At 38.1% G+C, this 19628-nt stretch overlaps 1 protein-coding gene across 1 annotated transcript in view; it reads right to left on the bottom strand.

The window, feature by feature from the left end:
• The window catches only part of LOC149287530 (DNA-binding protein SATB2-like), a 122719-nt gene that overhangs the window by 83421 nt on the left and 19670 nt on the right, over positions 1–19628 (bottom strand). Inside the window, exon 3 of the mRNA XM_089492683.1 lies at positions 11504–11662. Within this exon, the coding sequence (XP_089348809.1) occupies positions 11504–11662 (159 nt within the window). The remainder of the gene's footprint in view (positions 1–11503; positions 11663–19628) is intronic.

The following is a 19628-nucleotide window of genomic DNA, read 5'->3' as shown; positions in this document are numbered from 1 at the left end:
AGGATTTTCTTAGCACATACAAATGTAATTGCTGCAGTTTTAGTCCCGCTGGACGCTGCTTGTAGTTCTAGACTATTCTAGAAATTCTAGGTGGGCCTTTGGTTTTGCATTAATAGCCTACTCTTTAGTGTGCAAGTAAAACATGTTCTTGGAACATTAAAAAGTGGGCATTATAGGGAGATTTATAATAAGGCAGTGACCTTGGAAAGCTTCTAGACTGATACATATTTTCCAACTAAAGTTCTGTATTTTATAAATAATTAGCAATTTATGGTGTGTTCACAGACATGCAGAAGACCATTAGTTACTACCCTGGAATGTAAAACACAGTGCAAGGTCTAGCATAGTTTCTAAATTCTCCTAGAATTGTTAACAAAAAATCTCCTCTGCTCCTGTTAAAAATCCTCAGACAACACAGGTCAAAGAGGTGAGATGACAATATGTTGCTGACCACAATATTCCCTCCTAAATACAGAATAATATAAAACTTAAACCGATATGTTACTAAATGTCAAAACTAACTTATTAATGTAACAATCAATATCACTTACGGTAAAAGAAAAACTAGAAAAACATGTATAGTATTAGCTCAATATTTCTTTACATAAATTAAGCTTCTGACAGTTGTCCACTTCACCCTGTATATAGTAGAGGGGCCTGAGGCAGGTGTGGCGGGTGCACCACATCAAGAAGATCCTGAAACTAAGGCACACCAAGAGCTTTATTCCAGCAAAAATTATTTGAAAAAGTTATTACAATACAAACTGAGTTCTTACTACAATTAACAATGTAAAGGGAATGTATATAAGGCATATTGAAAATACCCCCGCCCAAATTAATCTGTTTATGTAATGAACTTGACATCATTTTTATTAAATATGATGTGTTCAACAATTAATTTTATTTGCACAAATATGTTGTATAATATTCCACTTGTTAAACAGGTACATGCAATGCAATGTACTTAATGTTTATTTAAAGCTGTGCTGCTCCTAGCTATTAAAAAAACGTTATTTATTAATTGTATATGCTGTTCATGATTGTCCCCTTGTTCTATAAAAACCAAGCTGCACCACATTTAGCTCCAAATAAATCTATATTAAGAACAAGATATGAAGACTTCTGCAATGTCTCCATAGAACGTTTATTTTAGAAATACATTAATCCTATATTTTTTGTAATTTGATATTATATTTTTTAAATGTAATTTATTTATTTATTAAGTTGCAACTCCTGGGCTACATATTTACTGCCAGTTACATGTATGTGTTGGCCGAGATGCCAAACCAAATCAAAGAACAGTTGATGTGCGACAATTTTGGCTCTTGCCGTATATAGCCAAACACACCTATGAGGGGGCACCAAAAAGGTGCCAGGGACTCTAGGCTCACACCTGCTGTGTAGAATAAGATAATGAATATGGTACTATCCCACCAAATAATTACTAGTAACAGATTTAAAATGCAATTTCAAAAATAAACTACATAATATAATGTTTTCAGACAGCTGCATTTTGTATTTGTGTTTTTATTCTAGCTCCAATCTACTAGACAAACACCCTGACTCCTTATCATACCTTGTAGTAAAAAATAAAATAGTTCAGTTATAATCACTGACACTCTGACTAACGAATGTCAATGGAGCAGGTCGTTTTTAGCACTGCCATAAAAAGTCAGCCCAGTGGTACAAGGTAAGGATGAGAAACAGCTTGGGTAACTTTAAAATTTGGAAAGAAATGGTTGTTCCTATAGATACATTGACCCTCTAGACAAGAAAAGGACTTTGATTATCTGCTAGTTGTGGAAATGACAGAGATGTCAAAACAAAGTGAGATACCTTACAGAGGTAGATAAACGGAAAGGGAACTCAGTTAGAAAACAGAAATAGTGAGACATGTAAAACATGTGTTTACAGAGGAATACGTTCTACTTGACATATCCAAAGTAAAAACAGATATATCTATGGGACCCAATGTTATGCACCCAAGGTATTTAACCCCTTCGTGAGAAAGGCTGATTTTACTTTTTGTACCCTTCGTGACAATGGCCTTTTTAACATTTCTGCGCTGCTCGTGTTTAGCTGTAATTTTCTTCTTTTCAGTTTACTGAACCCACACACATTAGATATTGTTTTTTTCAGGACAAGAAGGGCTTTCTTTAGATGACATTGTTTTGATTGTATCATATTATTTACTATTAAAAAAAGTAGAAAATATGGTGAAAAATTTAGAAAAAAATTACTTTCTAACTTTTAGTTGAAAAATCTTTTACTCATCTATAAAAGGTAATGAAAAAACCTGCTAAATAGATTCTACTATTTGTCCTGAGTTTAGAAATACCCAATGTTTTTATGTTTTTTTGCTTTTTTCTACACATTATGGGGCAATAAGTACAGGTAGCGTTTTGCTATTTCAAAGCCATTTTTTCCGAATCTGGTAATTCTTCCCCCCATGTGCCATTTCGGGTATCTTTGAAGCCAGCCAATGCAATTTACCCCATCAAGTCATATATTTTTGAAAACTAGACAGCTCAGGGTATTCCAAATGCTAGTATTTTAACCCTTTCAAAGCACTAATTCTACCATCAGCCTTTGTCAAACTTTATGGTAGTAATTTTTTTTGCATTTGTTTTTCCACACACATTTTACTTCAGGTATGAATTAAAAGGTTCTCGTATATGTCACTATCATAAAACACCCCAATATGTGTTCAGCAACATCTCCTGAGTACAGCGATACCTCACATGAATGATTTTGCCTGGCTGTTTGGGGGCAAAAGGGCCACATTTGGGGCATGCGCATTTTTCAATGTTGAACTTTGGCATTTGGGGATCCACTGCCCATGCCCTATTTGGTACATCTTTGAGCCGGGCCATTTCAGTGTGCCCAATAAAGCCATATATTTTTGAAAACTAGACACCCCAGGGTATTTCAAATACTAGTATTTTAACTCTTTCCATGCACCTTATCTACCACCAGTCTTTGTCAAACTTTGTGGTAGTCATTTTTTTGCATTTGTTTTTTCACACACATTTTACTTCAGGTATGAATTAAAAGGTTCTCGTATATGTCACTATCACAAAACACCCCAATATGTGTTCAGCAACATCTTCTGAGTACAGCGATACCTCACATGAATGATTTTGCCTGGCTGTTTGGGGGCAAAAGGGCCACATTTGGGGCATGCGCATTTTTCAATGTTGAACTTTGGTATTTGGGGATCCACTGCCCATGCCCTATTTGGTACATCTTTGAGCCGGGCCATTTCAGTGTGTCCAACAAAACCATATATTTTTGAAAACTAGACACCCCAGGGTATTTTAAATGCTGGTATTTTAACTCTTTGCATGCACACATTTTACCACCAGAATTTTTTCAAAGTTTGCAGTAGTATTTTTTTGTGTGTATTTTTCTCCCACACACCTACTTTATGTATGAATTTACAGCTCCTGGTTTATGCCGCTGTCACACAACACCCCAATATGTGTTCAGCAACATCTCCTGAGCGCAGTGATACCCCACATGCATGGGTTTGTCATTTTTTGGGGGAACTAAAAGGCCACATTTGGTACGTGTGCATTTTTCTAATTGGAAATTAGATGTGTGGCCATCCTTCCCCCAGTGTTAATTGGGACATTGTTGACCCCGGCCAATTCAATTTACTCCATCAAATCATAATTTTTTTTAAAGTAGACACCCCATGGGCATTTAATATGCCAGTATTTTAACTCTTTCCATGCGAGAATTGTTTTAAGCTAATATGCTAATTTTAGGACTTGCTCACAAAAATATATTTTTTAGATATATATTTTATTTTTTTTTGCCTTTTTTTAAAAAAAAATTCTAACATTTTTTTTCAACTTGAAGGTTCCCCTGATAGTGACATCAGTGGGAAATTATTTTTACATTTTACTGTTTTTTTAATATTTTTTTCTAATTATTATAAATTTTATTTTATTTTTTAATAATAACACTGTGATTAGAAAGCTGGGCTCCATTGACTTGCATGGTTGAATGCAGTACCTGTATTCAACCTGCAAGTGGAGCCAGAGTTCTCTAGAGGGTCTGGAGACCATCTAGCGAACCTTTTCTTCTTTATTGTTTTTTTTCCCGGGCTGCCGCCTTCTTGCTGATGGCGAAGATCACCGGCAGCTGCGGCTGTGACCGGAGCGGTCACAGCCCATCGAGAGATAAGTGTTTGGTGTCGCTGGATGCCTCCTGATCGAGGCATTCCAGCGACACCATTTAAGTTTAGGAGGCGATCAACGATCGCCTCCTAAACGCTTTTAAAACGGGCGTCTGCCGCCATACAAAGTATGGCGGATGTTGACGCCCCGGGGAGGGGCCAGAGATGGCCCCTTTGTGCCGATCATGGCGTTGCTGAATGCCTCGAGGTCGAGGCCTTACAGCAACGCCGTTTCGGTGCAGAAAGCGAAAATAGATCGCTTTCTGCACCCGTTTAAAGACGTGCCGGTCCTGGCACGTCATTTGTCGTTAAGGCCTTGATTTTGCACGACGTGCCCGGAACGGCAATTGTCATCAAGGGGTTAAGGAGCCAGGCAAGTAACTAGAAACCACAGGGCCCCAGGGTGAAGATTGCCCCAGGGCCTCTCAAATTCACCAAGCAACATGTCCCACAGTACCACCTTTGCCCCAAACACCTTGTGAGTACCTCATTTGTCTGCAAACAGCTTGTGAGTGTCACACTTACTCATACTCACTAACACACATGTACACAATCATTCTAACACACACTCCCTCTCACACTACTCATGCTTACACACACTCTATCTCACACTGGCCCAGTGCAGGTTGGAAGGGCCCTTTCTGAGCAATTTTGAAACGGCACGAGTAGAGAAGAACAAGTGGTCCCTGTAGTTAGCCACTGAAAGAAGCAAAAATCATTAGCAGACTTATTTAACAAGTCACTAGTGACTGGAAGTTAGCAACTGTAATATCACTTTAACAAAATGTTTTTTGGTCATGAAATGAATGGAAAGCATTTAAATAGAAAACATTTCTGGGTGCAAATGGTTTGCAAGATCAGAGATAGCAAAGGTTTACTTCAGGAATATCATTCAGGTTGTAGTTATTGATAAAAGTTACAATAATGCTTCTTAGACATAAGAATTGAGGGTGCTGTGATGTCAGTGACAACAGATCACAGAAACTTGGAAGTAATTATGAAGGTAAGCAGGCAATGCAACAAAATGTCAGAAGAAGCAAACAGGGTTGTACAGATAAAGGTTTTAGCAGCAGAAAGAGGCAGATGGTTATAACACTTTTCAGATCACTGGTCAGACCTCACCTAATGTACGGCTCTGGGGACCTCATAATATTAACTTCACATTTAACAGGCATCTTAGTTACTTCTTCAACTAGCTGATAATCAAGATCATCTACTTCTCCATGGGTCTATATATCATGCCTGTGCAAACAGCCACTTTGTTTCCAAGTTCTATGTCTCTAGGTTCTCCTTTGTACCTTGTATAAGATTAACCTTTAAAGTATTTCCTGCCCAGTATATTTTCAGTTGGAAGTGCTTGGGGTTACAAAAAGTCATTTCCAGTGCAATGTGTGCAATATTCGGCAAGCTATCAATTAAATGTGCACCATAAGAGAAATACAGACAAAATATGTCTCTTAATACGCATTCAAGAAACAGGATACATTTTATGTTCTTTTCCCATTATCCTGAAGCAATGGATAAATCTATCTTAAATCCCCTCATGTGATGTATAATGTACAGTGACAGACCACAAAGCAGGGAAGCAAATTAAAATATTCCTGTTAAATTAGTTTTGCAAGAAAATAAGTCATTTTGATGATAATGTCCTCATGCTCTGATATGAAAGAGCAGCACGTGGATAAAACCTATTTATAAAATAGCTTGGTTAAATGGGATTAGGATAAGCAGGGTGACATAATTGACTAATAAACATTTACAGGCCTGCATATCTAGCTACACAACTATTCTAACCATTCTAGACAAATGAAGTCTTGACAGTACGCATTTCTTAGGGGTCTTGTAGCATTAAGGGTTCTTGACTTTAAACCTGAAGAAGAGCGCCAAATTTAAAGGAGAAACACATCACATGGAGATGATAGCTTCTGTTTCTTCTGTAAATTCCTGTGCACACTGGTATTGTTTGTTTACAAGTGACATCTCTGAAGACACTGACGATTTTTATGTGATTCTGAACATTTGTATTCAGACAGAGGTGGGCAACAATTCATAAACAATAAATACTAGATTACATTGTTTGTAATTGTATTCACTCTTATAGGTTCACCACTGAAAACCCCAGAACTCAGGCATGGAAGTATTTCATCAGCTCTAAAGGCAATCATATTGGATGAACACCAATTTAACATAAACATTTTGCTGTCCGTGCAGCATTAACCTTAATTTTGCTTTGTCTTCTTGTTTTCACAGTTATCAAAAATATGACAATAACACTATACTACCAAAAGTATGTGAACATCTGACCTTTACACCTATATGAGCTTGTTGGGCATGAGTATGTCTGTGGCCCGTTCAGCCACAAGAGTGTTTGAAAGCTCATGTACTGATTTTGGACAAGAAGGCTTGGTTTGCAATTTAGCCACTCAAGTTCCTCTACACCAAATTCATGAAACCATGTCTTTATGTACCACGTTTTGTGCACAGGGTCACAGTCTTGCTAAAATAGTGCCTTCCCAAAACTGGTGCTACAAAGTTGGAAGCATATAGTTGCCTAAAATGTCTTTGTATGCTGTAGCATTAACATTACCCTTTGCTGGTTAAAAGGGGCTTAGGACAAACCATGAAAAAGCACTATGTGAGTGCGCATGGGCTACTACTTTGGGCTGAGATGTTACTCCTAGATGCTTCCACTTCACAATAATAGCACTTACAGTGAACCAGCGCATATCCAGCAGGATATTTCACAAACTGACTGGCATCCTATGGCAGTGCCAAGTTTAATGTCACTGAACTCTTTAGTGCGAACCATTCTACCGCCAATGTTTGTCTATGTAGATGTCATGTCTACAGTGCCTTGCCAAAGTATTCACCCCAGGGGCGTACCTAGAGTATTTGGCGGATCCTGTATGTGGCACCCCCCCCACACACACACACTTTAAAACTGCATAGCTTATACCGTTATATACCGGCGCAGACACTGAAGGTGGTACAGCATAACACTTACTGTTATCATTATATACTGAGGCAGACATTGACGGTGGTACAGCATAACACTTATCACTATATACTGAGGCAGAAATTGACGGTGGTACAGCATAACACCTACCACTATATACTGAGGCAGACAATGACGGTGGTACAACATAACACCTATCACTATATACTGAGGCACACATTGACGGTGGTACAGCGTAATCCCTATCACTATACATTGAGCCAGACATTGACAATAGTGCAGCATAACACCTACCACTATATACTAAGCCAAACATTGATGTGGTGTAGGCCTACCACTTCATTAGTAGTAGGGATGCACCGAAACGAATTCTGGACTGAAACCAAAAATGCAGCATTTACCTGGCCGAAAAGGAATATGACCCCCCCCACACCATAAAAAAAAATCTAACACTTTTATTTAAAGTAAGTAACACACCAAAATAGGACAAAACATTTAAATAACAATATTAATATATATATATGATTGTTAACAGCAATCACATTCCTATCATGCCCAGGCATACCCAGATTCCAGGATGTACTCGCAGACTTGGCATGATAGGAGTATGATTGCCCTATCTACCCCTTCTCACTCCCTTTTGTCCTACCTACCCCTTCTCACTCCCTTCTCCCTATCTAACCCCTATCCCCCCGTATCACTCCCTTCTCCCTATCTACCCCCTCCTAACTATCTACCCTCTCCCCCTTTGAATTTCACTTCAATCCACACATATACCAATCCACACATACCAATCCACACATACTAATCCACACATACTAATGCACACACATACCAATCCACACATATACCAATCCACTCTCACTCACTGAATGCTTTCCTACCTTTCCTCTTTTCTCCTTACAGCTTCTTTTCCTCCTCTTCGCTCCTCTTCTTCAGTTCTTCTGTCTTCTTCCGGTTCAGTGGGCGCGGCTTCAGTGTTGTGCGCCGGGATCTGACAACAAATCCCGGCGCACAGCAGCTGTTGCCGCGCGGATCGCAAGGGAGCGATATCGGAGGTCTTTAAACCCGGCTTAAAATCACTCAAGGGAGCCGGAGGTCTGTTAAAGACCTCCGATACCGCTCCCTTGCGAGCCTGCTCCTCCAGCGGCGGACATTACTGTCCGTCTCTGGAGGGGTGCCGGGTGCCGGCAAGTTGGCACCCCCCTGATGAGCGCCACCCGGTGCGGACCGCCCCCCGCCCCCCGCTAGGTACGCTACTGATTCACCCCCTTGGTATGTTTCCTATTTTTCACCCAGAATAAAAATGGGGGTTTCTATCATTTGATTTACACAACATGCCTACTACTTTGAAGATGCTAAATATTTTTATTGTGAAACAAAAAATAAGACAAAAAAACCCATAAAACCTGAGCATGCATAACTATTCACCCCAAGTCAATACTTTGTAGAGCCACTTTTAGCAGCAATTAAAGCTGCAAGTCTCTTGGGGTACCTCCCTATAAACTTGGCACATCTAGCCACTGGGCTTTGACTAGGCCATTCCAAGACATTTAAATGTTTCCCCTTAAACCAGTCAAGTGTTGCTTTAGCAGTATGCTAGGGTATGCTAGCAGTATGCTTAGGGTTATTGTCCAAGGGTGGACTTTATTTAACTAACTATGTGACTTCTGAAGGTAACTGGTTGTACCATATCTTAGACAGTGGCTCCATAGGAAAGCAGGTGAATACATACCCACGCACCACTTTTCCTTTTTTTATCTCTTAGAATTTGTTTTAAAAAAGTTATTTTCTTTATTTCACTTCACCAATTTGGGCTATTTTGTGTATGTCTACTACAAGAAATCCTAATAAAAATCAATTTTAATTCCAGATTGTAATGCAACAAAATAGGTAAAAAGCCAAGAAAGGGGGTAAATACTTTTGCAAGGCACTGTATGTGCTTGATTTAATAACTGTTAGCTATGGGTATGACTAAAACACCTAAACTCAATACTTAGAAGGGATGTCCACATACTTTTAGTATGTGGACAAAGAAACCATTTAACTACCAAATCAAGCAAGATGTCATCTCTATATACTATACCATACTGTACTACAGTAGGGTGCTCAACATTAAAGAGCCTTTTATTAAAACCTTTGGCATGAGCATGCAAAATATCACACACAAATAGCATAAAAAGTGATAGGATTCCCAGATGACAAAAAATGTAATCATCACAAGAGGGGTCTCTAGGCCTAGACCCTGTTAGCATTTTCTGGAAGTACTAATATATTTTCCCTTATAACAAGTCATTTTCCCATATCATCAAGTCACTAAAGTTCAAAGGCATTACTATAAAAAAAATAAAAAATATATATATATATATATATATATTTTAAAAATCAGTGGAAATATTAATTACATTTTATAGAGCTCTCTTGATTAGCAGTAGAGTGCCTGCATATTTTTTTCCATTACTGCCACTATTTACCTAAAGGACGTTTATGATAAAAAAAAGACTAAGCTAAATGCTTACACTGTGAACAAATCAGCACAGTGTGGTTTACAAGCAGACAGCGCTAGCCAAGTATGCCACACAAATATGCTCTATGAAATACAATTAAATAAATTACCAACCATGTTTTTTCTCAAACCTGCAGTTTCGTACACAACAAAATATCTAATGTGCAAAGATTTTTTTCCTACTGGAGTTTCCCTTTTTCTGTTTCTTTTGATTGCAGGCACTTCCACTATGAACATAGTATGTTAAGTAGTGTGTCAGAAGCCATATTGGTGCCACAAGTACAGAGTTTTAGTGCTGATGCCTAAACAGGGCTGTTGTTGATATAGTCTTCCTTGTATCCAGATGAGCCATAAGCTTTTATCCTAATTTGGGATAAAGCAACTGATAAAATTTCAATGTGCTCAAGTGCACTTCATTCCTCTCAACTTTTCACACTTTGCTCATTTCAATGAAGGGTTTCCTTACAAAAACATGATGACTGAATACATTTGCTTTTTCATTGCATATTTTCTCTCATTCAGTACCAAGCCACCATAAAACTCTGCCTCCAAGCATTGCAACATAAAGATGTTATTCCTATATTAGATTAAGCAGCAAAGCAATGAGAAGATGAACTATAAATACAATTAGATTAACTTCCATGTGTAATTGAAGAGGACAAAGGCCCCATTGGAAGAACGATGCGTGACTCACGCTTATTCAGAGCTGCTAATCATATTCATATGACACAATGCAAAGGAAAATATTACCTTACACAAAAATTAACTTAGTAAAAACTTAGCCCTAAGGTTTAAGTCATTTCAAATTGGTATGTTTCATCTACAGGTCAAAGGCTTTGGAAGAATCACTTTAAGAGGTAAAAAGTTTTACCCAGAGGGACATCTGAAAAACCATTATTCACATTGATCGGACATGTTGTTTAATCGTAGTTAAGAGGCATTGTTTCTATGCAATGGGGAAAAAGTTCTGCAACCAAATGAAGGCTGCTCCCAAATGTACAAAGGCAGAAACTTTGTGTCACTTGCAAATAGAAGAAATTGGGGACATGATTTATTATGTGGAAAAGTCAATATACAACTTGCATGAGGGCTATTATATATATATATATATATATATATATATATATATTAGCTTTACATTCCAGTAATGTAGCCAAACAAGAATAATAAAGAAAAACAATAATGTAGTAGAACTTGAAAATTTGCTTCTGCATTTCATATGTTTGGAACGCATATATTCGACCTTGTGACAAGGTGTGGCTATGGGGGGAAGCTTTACCAAGAATTTTAATGTGGCTTTGTGACATTCTGATATTTATGTAAGTGTGTATGACAGCTAGAAAAAAAATTTATTTACACATTTTAATTTCAAAATAGGAAATATATTTATTTCTGTCTAACATTACTATATAGTGAATTTGGAAAAACATAGATGCAAACTCCAGATGTATGAGGCATTTATATTAGCTGTGTTCTTTTCTGTTTTTTTGTCAACTTTTTTATTTTTTAAATACTATATATAATAGCATCCGGGCAAATTGAAAGGTGTATTAAATGTATATATCTATATATATACACAGTACATATATACAGTTTATAGTAAAAATACAGAAAAAAATATAATATATATATAGAAAAAGTTCATTCTTCTCCTGAAAAAAACCCAAAATATATAGTTTGGGTAAGTACTGTTGTTGCTGGAGAAAGCCTAAGTGAAAATGCTTTTGTTCCTACATGTGAACAAGTCTGTAAATTCTGAATGCAATTTTTTAATGCTCAAGTCACCAGATTACTATAAATTACTATCTTTATAAATATCCGTGCATTTTAGAAACAAAGAAAACCTGCATATTCTTACCTTGTGACTGTGCAGCAGAAGAGTGAGAATATCCCAAAGCCAGAAGTGCTGTCTCAACCAACTGATTAAACAGAACATCCCTCCGAACCAGCACAAACTCTGCATGTTCTTCCCGACTGTCTATCTGTTCCACCACGCAAAAGACAGGGAGCATCAACCCTAAATCCATTTTAAAATAAAACGAGAGGTAAAAAAACTAAGAAAATTGTATAAAACCAGAAATGTTGAAAATTATCAACTATTATGTCTGCTTGATGAAATAACCTCACAAAGAAGCATGGCTTTTCCCTTTAAGTGCCAGGGGTTGGGGCACATTTTTCCTATTGGGATACTGGGACAATTTTTTTTCCTATAGTTACACTTAACACTTTACTTAAGGAAACCAATATATAGAGTATACATATATATTTAATTAAAGACAAATTCTGCTATTCATAGATACCTAGTCTAATGTTGTCCATGCAATTATTATGTGAAAATATGAAGGGATTTTTTCCCTCCCCATTAAATCCCCATAAATTGTAAAACAACAAGTAAAACATTTAAAAAAATCTTTTTGTAAGTCCCTACAGTTCCAAACAGTAATGTTTTTTTTAATTTATCTATTATTTGTTTTAATTTCTTCACGTCAAGTTTTGACTAGTGTACATTCTATAACATAAGTCTCATATGTATTGTTAAATGCTTGAGACTTGTGTATACAACATAAATGTTTCTCTCTATAAATTATGCTAGAGGACATATGTGGTTGGCTCCTGATGTCCCCTTTGCCAAACATATATCACAGATGTTTGTGGCATTGAAATGGTTAAAGTAGACCTGTTATCCAAAAAGTAGGGATAAAAGGGTCTACTGCACTCACCAAGACAGCCTTCTATTTGATCCCAGAATGGCATACATGAGATTCTGCAAACAACATCCTGTGACATAATATAGAGGACTGTGGGTTTGCACGGATTTGCGTGCAGCCCACCCATCAGCCATATAATGGAAGGTTACGGATGATTTAAGATTAAGCATAATTTTTCACCCATACGTGTGCTAGACAATTGGCTACCCTCTACAAAATTACATCTTGTAATTTTTCAATGACAGGTTCATTAAAGTATGTTTAAAAAAAATCAGTCAACATCTTTGAAAGTTATACACCTTATAAAAAAGCCCACCAAGAATATGATTGCAACACAAAAGAATTGTGGTTTTAATGGGATGAAGTTCAGAATGTTTTAGTTTGTAGCCTAGAAAGGGGACTCTGGGGCTGAAGTATATTCCAGGTATGACCAGTGTAAGACAGCTAAGTGAGAAACTGGTAGGTTTAACAGGGTTCTGAAACTCTTAAAAGTCTACACAGAACTTGCTACACACTATCCCCTTCAGTGTTTTATCCTAAGAAAGTGTCACCTACTTTTTACATTCCTGTAGCTAACAGTAACTAATCAAGTACTTAAGAAAGATAAACCTAGTTTCAAGCAAGAGTATTAAGACTCCTGTAATAATATACGTGCCAACAGAGAAAAGTCTATGAGTGGTTTAAAGAGGAGCTTCCGCTATTTTTTTATGACCAGATTAACAATACATTTTCAAAAGTATTGTGTTGATTTTTTTGTGGATGTGTATTAGTTATTTGCATGCATGCATGCTGCATTATCTTGTGGTGAAAAAAGGACATTTATTGAAGCACATTTGGATTAAAAAAATGCTATTGTCAAAGCTAATTTACATTACATTGTATTTTATGCTACATGAGAAAAATATTTTTCAATGGGATGTTCCCTTTAACCCTTTTCCTCCTGGGAGTCCAGAACATTTTCAACAGTTTTGTATCATTAGGTTTCAAAACAACAACGTTTTACGGGTGAACTAAGTGCACTCCATGATTTGGGTAAATTTTGTCAAGCTATACTGTAGGGGCTTAGATGTGGTAGATAAGTGGAACAGCCTCTCATTATTTTTTCATATAAGCTACACAATCTTTTTTTTAAACATAGTAAAGAACCGGAGGATTTTGCGTTAGGGTGTCTGGATCTTATTAATGTGTCTCCTGTATGTCTCAGACTTTAAGAAATAAATCATCTTTGTATCCAGACATTAGAAGTTCATCACTAGGAAAATCATTAACTGAAAAGAAGAACAACTATTCTATCAAAGTGAATTGCAGTTTGTAACTGGCTCCTTTGATGGCTAAGTTAACTACTTGATGCAGTTTGTTTTAATGTATAATTTATTATTGCACTAATTACCGTATAAGACGACCCCCCAAAATCTGAATATTAACTTAGGAAAAAAAGAAAAAGCCTGAATATAAGACGACCCTAAAGGAAAAAAGTTTTACCAGTAAATGTTAATTCATGTAAACTATTTTTTTTAAATAAAAGCTATGATTGAGAAAAATATTTTTTTTGTTTTTATTTCCTTGTATTTTCCAACCTGTCCCCCAGTTACGCACATCTGCCCCCAGGCTTCCGCTGCAGCCGAAAGGAGGTGGAGTTGGCAGCGGGGGTTTGTCTGCGTCCGTGCGGGGAATTCTGATCTCTGACAGTTGGGGAAGGTATCCGCGACGAACGCAGACAACCCCCGCTGCTAGCCACACCTCCTTCCGGCTGCAGCGGACGTTGTCTACGCGGATCGCGTAGACGTCAACCCGCTGCCCCGGCAATACAGCAGGAAGCACCGGTAAGTGTGTGTGGGGGGGGAGAGACAGGAGGATCCAGGTCCCCTGCAACGGTGCGGGGGATCTGGATCTTAGTCTCATAATCAGACCTCTATTTGAGGTCTGTATAGAAGACGACCCCGATTAGAAGACGAGGGGTATTTTTCAGAGCATTTGCTCTGAAAAAAACCTCGTCTTATAATCAAGCAAATACGGTAGTTTATCAACAATAAATGTCTATTGGACATTATTTATATTTGACTTAAACATACATGTTTAATCTATTTTGACCAAGTTATTTGGTCAAAAGATCCACAATGCTATTATAATTACTTATAAAGAGTTTGACCAATGACTGATACATATTACTACAACTATCTGATTGGCTTCACCTGTGTTCATGTGGACATTACCTTAACTCTCACATAAACGTGTACTTCATTCGCAATGAACCTATTTCTTTCCTGTCCATCAGTTTAACATTAGATCATTTTCTTTAATATAACCCCTGAACTGTAATGATCTAACATGTATGATGCACCTCTAAGGTGACAGCAGGAAGCTATGTAAAGATCTAAAATTCCATTTATCGGTAAATAATTACCATGAACGAGTTGTACCTTGTTAGCTGTAAAAAGAGAAAGCAAATTTGGTAAAGTTGATAAAGTTGTATGACAGAATACATATATGTGTACCAAACAATAAGCAACAATATATGTCCTCTTTATCTGTCTTTGAAAAATAACCTTGGGGAACTGCCAGCAACATTCCATGGGCTTATTAACAAGAAAGGGATTCTAAACAATGACTATTCTGTGCAGCAGTGTGTGGTCTCCATCTTTAGCCACAGATGTTTACTATTATTTTGTGCCCAGCACATTGGTTCATCTCTTTTTACTGGCAAAATGTAGTAGTGCCAACTATCTAGACCTTTCTATAAAAATAAGGCTCAGAGTACAATACGGCTTTAACACAGTTATTGCCAAATATTTGTAAGCTTAGACTTTACTTAGCGAATACATTCTGTTTGGCAGTGACCTACTTTCCTAATGTATCTACTGTACCTATTGTACCCCAGTCAAAACTGCACTAAACCTCTCACTTTTGTAACATAAACTGTAAAGTACTTCAATTGGCACTAAATACCCTATTTGCTCTTTTATAAGACAAGGCCTCGTCTTATAATCGGGGTCGTCTTATAATCAGACCTCAAATAGAGGTCTGACTATGAGACTAAGATCCAGATCACCCACAGCGCTGCTGGGGACCTGGATCCTCCTGTCTGGTAACCTCCACTCCCTGGTGTGTAGTCGGGGCAGCGGGTAGAGGTCTAAGTGATTCGCGTAGGCAACTTCCGCTGCAGCCAGTCTATGTCCATCGAGCAGACCTTCCCCGGCTGTCAGAGAGTTCCCCACACCGCTGCAGGGAATTCTCTCTGACAGTCAGAGGGTGTATGCACGATGGACGCAATCAACCCCCGGTGCTAACAGCACCTCCTTCTGGCTGCAGTGGAAGTTGCCTACGCGAATCGCGTAGACGTCTACCTGGTGCCCCGAGCCCCCAACTACACACCAGGGAGTCAGAAGCACCGGTAAGTTTGGGGGGGGGGGGTTAAATGGGGGGCATAAGGCATTTCTGTAGGCAGAGTGCTCTATGATATGCCTTTTAACCCCCTTAATGCCACTCTGCCTCCAGATATACATTTTAGCCCCCTTTATGCCACTCTGCCTCCAGAAATGCCTTTTTAAAACGTTATATCCCACTCTGCTTCCTGAAATGCCTTATACCTCCCTATGTGCCACTCTGCCCCATAATATCCCTTTTTAATCCCCTAAATGCCAGAGTGGCATCTAGAGTTATAAGGCATTTCTGGAGGCAGAGTGGCACATAGGGGGTCAAAAAGCATATCATGGGGCACAGTGGCATACAGAGGGTTAAAAGGCATATCATGGGGCACAGTGGCATACAGAGGGTTAAAAGGCATATAATGGGGCACAGTGGCATACAGAGGGTTAAAAGGCATATCATGGGGCACAGTGGCATATAGGGGGTATAAGGCATTTCTGGGGCAGAGTGGCAAGCATAACTTGGGGGCAGGTTGGAAAATAAAAGGAAATAAAAACAAAAAAAATAATTCTCAATCATAGCTTTTATTTTTAAAAAATTGTTTACATAGTTTACAAAAATTAACATTTACTAGTAAAACTTTTTTCCTAAAGGGTCGTCTTATAATCGAGCAAAAAAATAATAATACAATTTTTTTAAATTATACATATACATACTAATTGTACTGTAAGGTGATAGTTTCAATAGAAAAGACACACTCAGAGCTACAAAGGGGTAAAACGAGTAAACAAAAACAATGTTGAATTTACTGCTACAGATTTGCAAATCCAGAGTTTCATAGAATGAAATGGCAAATCAATGTAGCTTGTTGTTAGGAATAATAGTTAGGCTAATACCAAATTTTTATAAATTATATTATGGCACATCCCTTATATGTGTATATGATTAGGCTTGTTGTAATTTGTTTTTATTTCAACAAGAAATGCACTTGTTTGACAAACTAGCCATAGGAGCCTTAAAACTATAACAAAATTAAATTGAATAGATTGAAATGTTTAGATTAATTTAAAAGTAACCATATTCTTTGAGAAGAAATATATATCTGCTATGGAAAAAAATGCACAAATGATGGTAGCAATATGGAATATACTATACTATGAGAGGTTTAACAGATTACTGCAGCCTATCACAAAGAAATAAGAGATAAGTTACATTGGGCAGGGATTTGTGTTTTTTTTAAATATAATATATATCTTTAGTAACTTAAACAAGATGCACATTGAATTATCTGTCTCATTATTATTTAGGTATGAATGAAACTGCAATGCAGCAAAAAGAAATACAAAGCATTTGTGCTCCAGAGCAGGTCAATTTTAACTCACTTGGTAGCATTTAGAGGAATACATGTTTAATTGATTACCGTTAAGAGATAAAGCAAAAACATTATATACTGTATTTGGTAAGAGGGTCAGTTCAATTGTGACATTCTTGGCAATGTATCCTCTTATTTATATCACATTGTGTGAAAGCAATAAAAAACGAAAACAGCAGTTTTATATGTATAGTATATATTTACTCACAAAGTCAATTGCACACTATTCCAAATTTCCCAAGCCTGGTGCTAGTAACCAGCAGTTTCCATACTAAGCACTTTCAAAAGATGGTCAGCTCTCCAGGTCTTTAAAATTAACAATTTCTCTTTATTCAAAGTCAAGTCGACGTTTCAGTCATTGCTGACTTTCCTCAGGACATACATGTCGACTTGACTTTGAATGCTCTGTCATAGAAGCCCCGGTGGAAGTGCTGACAGCAGCTGAGGTTGTCTGTGTGCATTCCGCATGCGGGATGGGGCCAGACAACCTCCACTGCTGCCAGCACTTCCGCAGGGGCATCTATGATGGTGCACCAGAACGTCATGTCATGCCAGCGCCCCGTCATAGAATCCTCAGAGGAAGTGCCAGCAGCAGCGGAGGTTGTCTGCGCGCATCTCGCAGACGTTCGCCGGCTGCCATAGAGGAGGATCCAGGTCCCCTGCAGTGCTGCGGGGGATCTGGATCTTAGTCTTATAGTCAGACCTCTATTTGAGGTCTGATTATAAGACTTCCTTGAATGTAAGGGGTATTTTTCAGAGCATTTTCAACCAAATACGGTATATATACATATCTCAATGCATAGTACTGTGCAGAAGTTTTAGGAAAGTGTGAAAAAATAAAGTAAGAATGTTTTCAAAAATAGACATGTTACAAGATTATTTTTATCATTTAACAACATGCAAAGTGAGTGAACATAATAAAACTTTAAATCAAATCAATATTTGGTGTGTGTGACCACTCGTTTTTAAAACAGCATCAATTCATCTAGGTACATTTGCACAAAGTCATGGATTTTGTAGGCATATAGTTATAGATCAGGCGCTAATGATCATCAATTTAATTTGAATTTGTGTTTAATTATTGAAACACAATAATTAACTGAAAGAGAAACAGCTTTATAGAAGGCATAAAACTGGGTGAGGAACAGCCAAACTCACGAACAAGTTGAGGTTGTTGAAGACTTTTTAATGTCAAAATTAATGCAGACAGGGGTTTTCAGTTGTCCTGTCCATGTTCTTTTGAAGAAGGACAAAGAATTGTCAATATTGAGGACCGTAGACACAGTGGAAACTTCCAGAAGATGAAAGACACACCATGCTTACTTCCTTTTGCAAAGGGGAAAATGTTCACCAGTGCCATCAGCTTAACATTGCACAAAACGGTGGGGCCTGGTACACCCATCTACTGTCCAGATAAGTGTGGTCAGAAGTGGTCTTCATGGAAGCCATACCTCTAACATGGAAGCAAATCAACTACTCATGAAAACACAGGAACTGGGGTGCAGAAAAATGTCAGCAGGTGCTCTGGACTGGTGAGTCAAAATTTTAAATATTTGGCTGTAGCAGAAGGCAGATTGTTCGCCAGAGAGTGGCACAAGAAAAGGTGTTTGCAGGCAACAGTTAAGCATAGTGGAGGTTCCTTGCAAGTTTGGGGCTGCATTTCTGCAGATGGCATAGGGGATTTGGTCAGGATTGAAGGTCTTCTCAATACTGAAAAGTACAGGCAGTACTTATCCATCATGCAATGCCATCAGGGAGGCATCTGGCTGGTCCCAAATTTATTTTGCAGCATAACACAGACCCCAAGCATATAGCCAAAAGTATTTAAGAACTATCGTCAGCATAAAGAAAAAGTTAGTCATTAAAGCGATGGATTGGCCCCTATAGAGCCATGAGCTTAACAGTATAATAACAGGCTACCAAGTTTTACAAGACGTTTCGAACAACCTACCTGCCGAGTTCCTATGTCTATTTTTGAAAGCATTCATACTTTACATAGTTTTTATTTTATTTTTTTACATGTTTATTGGTGTCGACAGCAATACAGCGAATGACGTAAAAGAGAAACAGACAGCCAGTCATGAAACAGCCATCAAGGCCCATATGAGAATGCAAAAGATGTCAAAAAGGGTAAAGGCACTCATGATACAGCATTAAGAGATGGTACATACAAATATGACTGGCACGGCAAACACGTATACAGCGCAGGAGAATAAAGAAAACTGAATAAACAATAGTCGACAGTATTTTCTGGGTTTTTTTTTTGTGATCCGATGAGCGCTTGTGCAGAGTGTCAGCGCCGTCAGGCGGCGCCGCAGGCGCTGAAAGACAACGAATGCGATGGCATATGCACTGTATAATCAGCAAATGGTAGCCACAGGGAGGGGGAGGGGAAGGGGAGCAGATGACCATGAGAAAGCGGGGAAGAGGAGAAGAGGAAAAAGAGAAAGAGAAGAGAAAGGAGAAGAAGAGAGAAAAAAAAAAAGTTCCCAATAGGACAGACCTCACACCAGCGGCGAGTCAGAGAGACACCAACG

Source organism: Sceloporus occidentalis, unplaced genomic scaffold, assembly GCF_023333645.1.
Source record: "Sceloporus occidentalis isolate IW3139 unplaced genomic scaffold, rSceOcc1.0.p SCAF_59, whole genome shotgun sequence".
Classification (NCBI taxonomy): Eukaryota; Metazoa; Chordata; class Lepidosauria; order Squamata; family Phrynosomatidae; genus Sceloporus; species Sceloporus occidentalis.
This window is presented reverse-complemented; position numbering and strand designations above follow the sequence as displayed.